Source organism: Anarrhichthys ocellatus, unplaced genomic scaffold (assembly GCF_004355925.1).
Source record: "Anarrhichthys ocellatus isolate YVR2014 unplaced genomic scaffold, GSC_Weel_1.0 scaffold23, whole genome shotgun sequence".
In the NCBI taxonomy this organism is placed as follows: domain Eukaryota; kingdom Metazoa; phylum Chordata; class Actinopteri; order Perciformes; family Anarhichadidae; genus Anarrhichthys; species Anarrhichthys ocellatus.
In genome coordinates, this window is record NW_022280053.1 from 4,726,069 (window position 1) to 4,737,295 (window position 11,227).

The 11,227-nt window shown below is 40.5% G+C and overlaps 2 protein-coding genes across 2 annotated transcripts in view; both read right to left on the reverse strand.

Moving 5' to 3' along the window:
• Positions 1-356: 356 nt before the first annotated feature.
• On the reverse strand, positions 357-6,037 carry ak1 (adenylate kinase 1). The gene is made up of 7 exons (XM_031860053.1): positions 5,922-6,037; positions 2,925-2,962; positions 2,185-2,220; positions 1,915-2,078; positions 1,495-1,611; positions 1,206-1,397; positions 357-1,116 (listed from the first exon to the last, which is right to left on the reverse strand). The coding sequence occupies exons 2-7, from the start codon at positions 2,929-2,931 to the stop codon at positions 1,051-1,053; spliced, it is 582 nt and encodes a 193-aa protein (XP_031715913.1). The 5' UTR covers positions 2,932-2,962; positions 5,922-6,037; the 3' UTR covers positions 357-1,050.
• Positions 6,038-6,750: 713 nt separating this feature from the next.
• Positions 6,751-11,227, reverse strand: part of gpsm1b (G protein signaling modulator 1b) — a 20,878-nt gene continuing 16,401 nt past the window's right edge. Inside the window, exons 12-14 of the mRNA XM_031860052.1 lie at positions 9,118-9,280; positions 8,806-9,011; positions 6,751-8,650 (exon numbers count right to left, since the gene is read on the reverse strand). Of these exons, the coding sequence (XP_031715912.1) occupies positions 8,450-8,650; positions 8,806-9,011; positions 9,118-9,280 (570 nt within the window). The 3' untranslated portion in view covers positions 6,751-8,449. The remainder of the gene's footprint in view (positions 8,651-8,805; positions 9,012-9,117; positions 9,281-11,227) is intronic.

Below are 11,227 nucleotides of genomic sequence, written 5' to 3' on the forward strand. Positions count from 1 at the left end.
GTGTGTGTGCATGTCTGTGCCTGTGTGTGTGTGTGAGGAAGGTGATAGGTAAAGGAAGACATGTTGGTCATCATGGGCTCAAAGGAAAAGTTATAATAACAGGAGTGAACTGTGGATGTAGCAGCGTGTCCGGCATCCTGTTGTGTCTACATTCTGCAGCACCTTGACCATGTTGTCTAAATAGCAATGCTTTTCTCCTTTTCAGCCATGATGTCTGTTTGTGTACATGTTTGTCCAGGATTACTCACACTTTCAGTCTGCCTACAGTCAACCAGTGCAGAAATATAGATTGCATGTCATTGGAAATTCCATCTTTTACAAACACGGTTGCAGCTAATAAACTAATTCAAATATCATTGCTTTCCCATATACTTTAATTTTATTTTTTCTTCTTTTTCACATATACCACTTTATACACCAGCATGTTACATGTGTGCATCTTGATGGGAAAAAAATATAGATTTCTGTGCTTTAAATATAGTTATAAATGGATTAATAGAAAATAATGTATGATGTCAATGGTGGTTGAGAAAAGTAATTTGACAGTTCTGTGAATGTACATGTATACAGTTTGCCCACAGTGGGTGATCTCTGCTATTGTTGAATGGCACAATCATAAAGGACTCTAATACTTTCCCATAAACTCCGGATTCTATATGGTAGGGTTAAAGTTGGAAACAAGATTGTGTAAAGTGCAGGTTTGCCCCAGAGCGTGAGCATGGTGCCTTAAAGGTTAGGAGATGGTCCACACCTCCTGTATACAGTAGTACCCTTTGAGATGTCACTTGGATACATCCACTTACGAGTTTAGCACAGAACAGAATCAATACTTAAAGAAAGACACAAATGGATTTTCCAATGCCGCTTTAAGCAGATTCATTCCAAGAATTTGTAGATTCCTACTTAAGGCATCTTTGATCTTTAACGACCAAGAATAGTGGTTAGGGTATTAAATTAGTCGTTGTTCATGTTATGTGTTTGTGAAATTTATACTGATGAAATAAAAAAAAATAAAACAACAACCAGACACAGCTCATCTATGTTGTTTTACTACAGTGCATCAATAGCTTTGGAGACTTGGCTGAAGACCTCATCCACTGGGAGCTCAGAGTCAACCTAGGATCAATAAAATACATGTTAGATTTTACAAACATCTCACATTGAATTTAAAATGTTTGCTACCACACAGTAGCAGGCATAGGCACCTTCCTGACGATGCCGCGGCTCTCGTAGAAGGTGATGACCGGCTCAGTTGCTTTGTAATACAGGTCCAGGCGCTTCTTGATGGTCTCCTCATTGTCATCAGAGCGGCCGCTGGTCTCACCGCGCTTCATGAGCCTCTTCACCATGGTCTCTCCTTTTGCGTCAACGTACAGCAGCAGGCAGGGTTTGCCGATCTGGGATCAAAGATAGTTTGCTCGTTCAATGTTTTCCTTTGTTCTGCAGGGATGAATTATAGAACAAAGCCTCATGCCCTCTGCTATAGGCACCTACCTTCTTCTCAAACTCCTCTCCCTGCTTCACTTCACGGGGGTAGCCATCAATAAGGTAGCCCTTGGACACATCAGCCTTGGCGATCATGGCGTCCTTAATCATGTCCAAGACCGTGTCCTGAAAACAGACCCAAGGCATTATGATCAACCTTCGCAATAATATGGCTCTTCTGATAGAAAATACACTCAGTTGCTAGTTTATTATGCTGACAGATTCTGTCTCCCCATTAATATCAATGGGGGTAGGCTAAATAAGAAAAGCACCTCTATAATGCAGTTAAACAGCACCACAAACTACATCCTCCAAAATGATCATAAATCAGGTTGACTAATCACTTCTCGAACACAGTTTCAACACAACTGAACATTATAAACTTTGTGAAGGTAATGCAGGAGTGTCGCATTAGATCATATCTCTTACCAGGGGCACCAGCTCTCCCTTCTTCATGATGGCCTGGAGCTGCTTGCCCCTCTCAGAGCCAGAAGACACCTCAGCGCGGAGCAGATCCCCAGATGACAGGTGGGTGTAGCCATACTTTGCGACTACCTTCTCACACTGGGTGCCCTTTCCAGAGCCAGGCCCACCTGAAGAAGACGGACAAAAAGCATTGGTATAGCACAAGGGAGAATGTTGTTTTTTAGCAGTGTTTTGTTGCTAAATTAGACAGAAATTCCGCCTTAATGTACTCACCCACAACAAAGATGATCTTAGCATCTTTAATTTTGTCTGAAATGAGCACAAACAAAAATTATGAGTCCGTACATGTGATATGGCAACTTTTTTTCAAACAACAACAAAAAAATAGACAAAGAAAATTCACGAGTAAAAAATTTTTGTAACAAACCATCTCGACAGTCAAATGTGGAGGAAAGGCCTTCAGTTGAATCATCAGTAGTACATATACTTCCTATTTTGAGTTTCAACACAGTGTTGCCCACTCCACTAGCCTGTTATGACTGTGCTAGCTTGTGTAGGTTTGTGCAATTACTCAAACAGTGTGTCTATGGCAACTGTTGTCCCCTGATTGTTTTAGTTAATCGGGTACAACTGTTCACAGGGAACAGGGAAAGTATGAGTTATAAATTAAACAAAAGTGCAAAAAACGAAAAGAAACCACAAACTTTTGATATGTTCTTAACTATATAGTATAATAATGTGTACAGCTATATTGTTATATAATTATAATAATGGTATAATGTTGTGTTATTAATTAAATGCATTATCATAGCAATGTTTTTTTTTTAAAGGAATATCATGTCTAAGTGCAGTTTTCATAAAATTTAAAATGCAAGACCTCCGCTGTAATCTCAACAACCACCATAAGAGGGCAGTAGAGTTTAAGAGAACACAACAAGTCTGCCTCTGCTATATTTTAACTCAGTGCATCATTAATCATCATCAATCAATCTCCTGCATGATATATTAATTACCTGCCATTGTGTTGCGTTAGATGAGTATTTTCCTTCAACTAAAAGACAGAAAAGGACAAAGAAGAGCAAATAAGTTCACAGCAGCAGATCTTTTTTAATTAAAGGCAGTTACACTTTATTCAGAGAGTCCATTGCTGAACGGATGAACTAACATTCTGTATCTTGTGAAAAGCTCGGTGTCTTTGTCACAAGGTCAGAAAAGGCAAGGGACACTTTGTTGATTGTGTTTTTGTCATTTGCAGAATTGGAGCCGTGAGTAAGGTGGCTTTTCCAATGTGTCTCACCACTGACAAAAGGCTCTAGTCTAGCGCTAGTTGATTGAGACAGGAAATGCCGATTAATTCTGTGTTAACAGTACTGAATATATCTAAAAAAAGACCGCGTGGTTTCCTGTTTACACTTCTCTTCTAGCTGACTTAAAGATAAGGAAGGAGGAGACCAAGGGAGTCATCGCTGCTGGCATGTGTAAATAGATACCTTCTCCAAATGCTTGCCTGTGTCATGTGCCCCGGGGTTGATAACGAGTGTGTTTGAAAGAACCGACTTTAAATAACTTTAAGATTTGGCTCAACAGGTGGTGCCTATGTGCCAAAATAAGCACCAAGTGTTGCCTGTGTCTGCGCTGACCATCGAGACGTTCTATAGGTCACATTTGAGGAGGCCTGCTCTCAATTTTGCATGTATTCTAAATACATTTGTTACCTTCAATACAGCTACTTCCGTCTGACATTTGGAATTAATTTGGAGACATAAAGTCAATGTAAATTATCTGTATCTTATTGTTATGTTACAGGGATATTCACCTTTCCGTACACATTCCAGTTTTGCCAACTGGGTTACTTAAATCTTCCACACATGCGCAGTACATTCATGAAGTAACCTGAGCAGTTGCTGGTCTGGGTTTTGTGAAACCAGATTTGTGACAGTTGGGGTAAAGGACTGACTTCTTAGATTACATGGTCCCGCTTGGATAGGAGTATCTTGGTATGGTCAGCAGGGAAGAAAGAACATACTGCACACAGTTATAATTACAGATCTCTTTATAGGTGCGGTATTAAACATTTTGAGTATTATCGTGGGATTTTAGACTTATTCTCTAAGTCTTGGTGGGTATTTCTACACCCTGCATATTTTTCTTTGCCCTACTTCATAAGAAATACAAATTAATTTGACCTGGTGACAATGTGGCTGTTTGCTCACTGCCACATGCCTGCTATTTAATCAAATCTGTCACAAGCCAGGTTGACAAACATGCTTTAATGAAAGTACGGTATCAGAAAGGTGTGTTATTTCATTGCAGCTAGACTGCAGCAGTGGAAGAATATAGTTATATTACACTATACATGGTCCAAATGATAGATTTTTCCAGTGCTGATGCACGTTTCCTGGTTCAACTTTAAGCTATATTTTAGCAGAGTAACACACCAAATGCTACCAGCTTGCTGCTTCTCAGGTGTCCAGTTTAATGTCATCGGCCTTTAACCCTGTCGTCCGTGTAAAGGTCACTTCAAGGCTGGTATCTGAGTCAGCACAGAGCCGGTTTAGGAATCCCTCTCTGGCCTATTATGGTGCCATCTTGAGGGTCCCCATGCTTCTTTGGCATGTGATAGATGTTCTGGTTCTAATAGGGTGCAAACAAGATTACATGGCTCTCGGTGTGTGTGGGAATTGCACTCAATGCTGCATGAAATTGTGGAATGGAAATCTACCATGCAACGAAACTTTACATGGATTTGCTTGAGCGCATTAGTGCTAATACACATCCCAACAGAATGCCGTACTGGATCAGTATCAGTAAAGGAAATCGATGTGGCAAGATGTTTGAACTGGACTTCATCAATTTGTGGCCAAAGCCTATGAATGTGCTGTAGGATTAGATCCATATTGTTTCCCTTCACATTTATAAATCTCTTACTGCATAAATAATGTGGCATCATGTGACAAGTGCGCTGTTAATACAGAATGACACCTGATACATGGAGAGACATTTGAACATGTGATTTTTGTATGTAGAGATCCTGGACTCACCACAACCCCCAACCCAATATGGGTCACCCGTCCCACCCTCATGTCTTATTACTGTTTTTTAACATTTGGCCTTGCTAAAAAAAGACTCAGCTGTTAAGGGATAGCGTGTCAACCATTCTCAAAAAGCACATGGGGATGAAGCTTTCACTGACTGCCCGTATAAGCAACAGGAGTGAAAACAAAAGTACTGAGCACATGATCTATTAGTGCACTGCATTCTCTCTGTGTACCGTAACCAAGGCACTCTGCAAATTAATAGAGCGTACTGTTCCTTTAAGGGAGAACAGGGGATCCTTTGACGTCAGTGCAGTGGGAGATATTCCATTATGTTTGTGAAAGGATGGAGCGAGATAATGTTTGCGTTAGCTGTGGCTGTTGTGGATGTGTTTGTGTTCCAAATGGCAAGCTTTGGTTCACTTAAATGTGTGCCATCTACTGACAAGAATCAATAGTACTCAGCCCCTATTCAGTTGTTAATGACTGTTACTGGGGCTAGAACATTGGCAGTGGAATTAAAAGGCTAGCTGCATGAAAACAGCCTTTAATGGGTGTAGGTGGAGGATAATGTTGACATGTTATTGGAGAGAAGGCAAACCATATGCAAATTTAATGTCTGGAGGAAAAGAAAATCAAGAATCAATGATGGTATTACACATTTGTTTCTGCAAAATAATTATGTCATGCATTGAGTGTCATCTCAGTAGAGCTTCGTGCCTTTGCTCTATGCAGAAATGCCTGATCTGCTGACAATGTCAACCATTTTAAACAGCATTCGCTCACCAAAGATTCCCGAGAAACCAGATGACAGTTTACCATTACAGTCTGTTAGTCTCACTTTCCATCCCGTCAAACCGACCTGCCCACATTCTTTCTCTCTGACATCTCTCTATTTGACACTCCCTCTGACAGTCAGACCCACTCTCTGTCATTTCATGCTTCTTCTATAGAGCCTTTGTCCTCTGTACTGACCTCTCTTTTCGCGCTGTGGCTCTAGATCCCAGTGCAAAGGGGCTGCCGTCCCTGGATCCCAGTGTGTGTGTGTGTGTGTGTGTGTGTGTGTGTGTCTGCACAGTTCCTACTGCACGGCAGCCCTCCCTCCCCCTTGCTATGCCTTTTTATAGCTCTGCTGAGCCTGCTCAGCCGGCGTTGCATTCTGGGTAAGGAGGAGGAAGCACAAACATAAGGAGAGTGAGAGCATGGATGTGAAAGAGGAAGGGAGGCAGAGACAGGATGGACAAGAGGAGGCACGAGAGAAAAACAAAAAAAAAAAAGAAGGGTACCGCAAGTCATTAGTTCAGGTAATTTTGTGCACAGTGTTTTATATTTAACATTTCACGCAACACTTATTATTCAAACCCAGCAAAATATTGAAAAGGGGAAATATGTCATGGCACGGTTTTTGTTGTAATACAGTAATTATTCTAAGAGTCAGTGACTGTGATTTGAGAGAATTGAGATAAATTAGACATGACTTAATATAAGGGTCAGAAAAAAGAAAAGTGTCAATATAACAATGAAAAGTGCTGAATACACATCTCTGCCTTTTAATAAATGACTGAATCACGGTGATGCAACCACACTGGAAGTAAACCAAGATGTTTGGTCAGCCTCTCGTGCTTTGTTCTAAGGATTAGAGTTTGGGGCAATCCATTTATTTTCCAACGTAGTGAATGTGATGATATCTCTGTGCTATCGAGGTCAGTGTTGCTCATGTCATTTTCCTTATGAGTTGATGTGTACCGATACTGTAATGACACTATTCATAATTGTGCCAAAAAACAAAAAAATAGAACCCAAATAAACATCTGAAACATTTTATTAAAAGCATGAGGGGACATATTCATGTCCTCATATGGAACATAAATACAAAATATATTTACATGTACAAATTATGGCAAAGACAAATAGAAGCGTACAAAGTACTTTTGTTAATTCACAAAAAAAAAAAAAACAATGAAAATATTTACTTTAGCTCCCAATGTGTTCTTTATGAAAGTTAGATGAATCAAACAACCACTGAGACCCTGCTACATGATCCATCCTGGTTCAGAACTCAACATCTCAGTTCAGGAGCTTTGAGGTACAAAAATTGAGGTATGCACTACTTAAGAATAAAAACCAAGCCCAGAGGCAAGGTCCACTTCTTTCTGCACAGTAACATTATACAGATGCTCTTCACGGCAAAAAGTTTCAAACTCTTAGCCGATTAAAATGTACTTTCTGCAGTTTGTACCTCTCCTGCTGATTTGGGAACTTGTATGGCAAAGAATATATAGAAACTGAACTAAAACGATACACTGTGACCTTTATGAGATGCTTGGCAAGTTGGCAAAAACACTGTTGCTGAAACCAGAGGAATGTTTTCAGAATCGTCATACTTGTAGTGTGTGGCAATATTATTATTATAATGTCGTCCTACAAATATTCAAGATGTAGGGAACGCCTTTCACCCCAAATAGTACTCTGTATTTCACAGAGGTAATACAGGGCTCTGACCACAGGGAGGCAGCACACTAGAAGTAGTGCTTCAATATTGTTCACGGTATTAGATTCGTCACAATATGACACATCCATCTGCTTCTATATCTATGCTAAGTGATGCTAATAATGGCAGTAAGCAGTAGTCTGTTATCAGATGTTGCGAACGTTGTGGGCAGCAGATTGCATTATTTTCAAAGCTAAGCAGAAACACATAGCCGGAGCTTGAATCCTCGCACAAATGCACATAAATAACATTTATGTGGGAAGTCATATTTCACTCAGTCTGTCTATTTGAAAAGGAATCAATAGAGCGTGATTATCAATCAGTGGAAAGTTTAAACTGACCAAAGCAGTTTCACTGGATGATGATGAGTCCTAATACTGTTACTGCACAAATAACACCAGTTGTCTATGAGCAGCGGGAACCACAAACAGTGAATGATAAAGCACTATTGATCAGAGTTCAACTTGTTTGATAAAGACACTTGGTATACACATTATATTTCATATCTTTATAAAACTGGTTAAGATTTTCTGTGCAAATCTGTCATTTCTCTGATGTTTCATCAACAGTTACTATCATCATATCTTTGTGATTCCCACAACTCGTGCTGTAGCTCTGCTCATTAATCGTCCATATTACACTGTATGCCCATCATGTGCCTCTACAGAACACATCTGACAGTAGGGAATACAATCTTGAGTCTGATTAAGGCATTAGATCGAGTACATTAGTTCATGTTTGTCTCATGTTATCCCAAATGTATTACCTTCTTACACCATCGAGCTTGAGTTCTACTTGTTTTCCCCTTATATTAACGCACATTTAGAACACAACACATTGAGCAACATTTGACAGGCCACCACCTATTGCACATGGAATTTGTCTTGTTATTAAAAATCTTGTTAGTTCACCCTTCGGTGCCGTTCCTTAAAATGTTGGCTCGTCCCTCTTTCCATTTCCTCCGCTTGCATTTTCTTTTGACATGAAATTTTGCAGCATTATTCACCAAGTCCTAGCTGGAAAAACCACCAGGCGGCTCAGGATCAGGGGATGGAGGGTCGTCCTGGTCGTCCGAGGGCAAGTGGACGCGCTGCTCGTCCATGCGCTTGGCCTGCACCCTCTGGATTAGACTGAAGAAGTCTTCGTCAGGCACTGTGGGGGCGTGGGGGCCAGCTTCTGGTGGGGAGCACCGCTGATCATCAATCCTAGAGGACTACAGACAGAGAGACAGATACATTTAGAGTGTAGAAGCAAATGTGACCGAGATTGCGGCATACTCCTTGTACGACAATGTCAATTATAAGACTGAGAATTAGGAATCAAAGAGGAGTGAACCCTTGACTTTTGTCATTTAAGTTGTGGCCTCACCTGGCACTTGATAAGCATGTTGAAGAAGTCATCGCTGGGTTCTTGATGATCTCCCTCGCCCACCAGGTGTCCCAGATTGTTATGAGTGATCCTCAGTCCCGGTAGGTTCCCAACATTAACCCGCTGGTCATCTAGACGGCGGCTCTGGGAGCTAGCAATCAAATCAAACAGCTCCTCCGTCTGGGGGGAAGTGGTGACTGCAGGATCTAGAAGAATACAGAGGAGTCCAGTTATCAAAAAGGAGTTCATGTGTCCTTAAAATAGCAAATAAAAAAGGACCAAACAGGTATGGGAATACTGTTCTCAACCAACCTATTATTTCGTTCAGGGACGGCACGGAGTTCGCGGCGCCTTCTCCGTTGTCTCCGTTCTGTGGCTCATCAAGATGGCAGCGCTGGTCGTCCATGCGGCTGCTCTGGAACTTGCTGAGGAGGTCAAAGAAGCAGTCTTCATCGGACGGGTCACGGCCCAGCTTCTGGAAGAAGAATGACAAGTTGGTAAAACACTCGTCGTTGGTCAGCACAAGACTGAATATGGATATTACAGGAGAGATTCTGCCACGCTTCAGAGCTAGATCTTACTGGACTACATAATTATGCTGAACCACTCCTATATACAAGAAATATGATCTGCAAGATCACGTTGTGATAGTTGTACTGTTTTTTTGTTACATTTTTGGTTTATTTAGTTTATTGATCTAACAAGAGAAAAGTAAATCAAAAAGTTTGGATTAGTTTAAACTTTCACACTTAAGCGGTGCAATTGTTACCAACTAAATGCAACTTGGCAGGGCTGGAAATGAGCATTTAGCTCCAATCAATGATCAGCCGATCAATAATTCAATCACTGACTGACTGAATGCTGTTAATGTGTTACATCCTCACAACTAGCCTCTGACGGTGCTGCTTTAACACCGAGAGGTGCTCTCTCACATCACACCCAATGATGCTGATCCAGTGTCAGAGTACGCATACGCAGAGGCAGCAAAGCAGATGTGGAATGTGTTCTGTTTAACCAGCACGACTAAAATATTCTGGGCCAAAATAAAAAAAAAAAAAAAGAATAAGCTGCTGACCAACTGAAAAATATTAAACTGCCAACAATTTAATTTAAATTTTCAGAAAAAGCAAAAACAATATAATAAAAAAACCAACCTTTCCTCTGTATTTCAAAAGTAAATAAACTAAAAGTACGATAATAGGCTGAATTTATCAGGATTTAAAGGGCTCTACTTAGAAATGCCCGGGGACAGTTCCAAGAAGAGGTTCACTGAAGATGTGGATAAACCCGAAGAGTAAAACCCGTCACATCTGAAACACCAAGAGCAAACAGACACCCAGCAAAGCTAACCAGATCAATAATTCTAACTTAATTAAAAAGGGTTTTTTTCTTAACCATTTCAACAACATGCATCTCGATTGTGAGCAAAACTTTAGAATGAATCATTAGAATAAAGCTGCTGAAATTGTGAGATAAAAGGCACATTATTAAAGCATCAAAAGTCATCCACTGAAGAGTTACTATATCTACTACATAGAATATTCATATGATAAATATCATTTTAAAAGTATGCAAGACTCAAAGTAGTCATTACTGAAGACCAATAAAATATTAAACTACATTATGCAGGTCAGTTCACAGCAGAATATCATCGATACAGCATCACATCATTCTGCAATTAATGATGTATTTTCTTAAACTGGCTAAACGTTGATTAACTAAACTAACGGTGGATTTAGGACTCATTTTAACTACTCATACTTGACAAGACAACACACACTTTAGTGAACATGAACAACAATCAGTTTGTGATCACTTTACCGGGTTACCGGGGGACGAGGTAAGATTGAGCATCACAGAAGGAGAACAGTGTCTCTATTATAAAAGCTTTTTGGCTACACTTCTTTCTTCCATCTTAACAAACTGCCCCCATTAACATTCGCCATTTACAAGTTCAACAATATACCACGAGGTTGAAAAATGTGTGACATCTCTAACACAACTAGTGGATGAAGTTAAAATCACTTTGCCTTACAGGCGAGATGTGAAGTAGGTCAGCGTCAGCAGACAGCTGATTTCCCTCACCTCTATTCTAGCAATATGCTCCCCCCCTTTAACTCTTTTTCTATTGGAAATCAAACTAAACTGAGCTTTAACTTACCTTATGAAATATCTTACCGTCAGCACTGTTGCTTTGTCTCTCTCTCTCTCCTCTCTCCTCTCTGAGCTCTTTCTCTCTCGCTCTGTCCTCACGCCTGACTCACACCTCTGTCTCCTCTACTTTCACCCACCACTTCACTCTCTCTCTCTGCTCCCTTGCTGTACTAGACTACCTCCCTCAACAGTTCCTCTCCTGTTGTATCCCTCTGTTCCACCTCTCCCTCTCTCTCTCTCTCTCTCTCTCTCTCTCTCTCTCTCTCTC

Coding starts and splice junctions, on each gene's coding strand:
- ak1 (XM_031860053.1), bottom strand. Junction 2,079..2,184: donor TAAGATCATCTTTGTTGTGG/GTGAGTACATTA, acceptor CGTCTTCTTCAG/GTGGGCCTGGCTCTGGAAAG. Junction 1,398..1,494: donor GAGAGGAGTTTGAGAAGAAG/GTAGGTGCCTAT, acceptor CTTTGATCCCAG/ATCGGCAAACCCTGCCTGCT.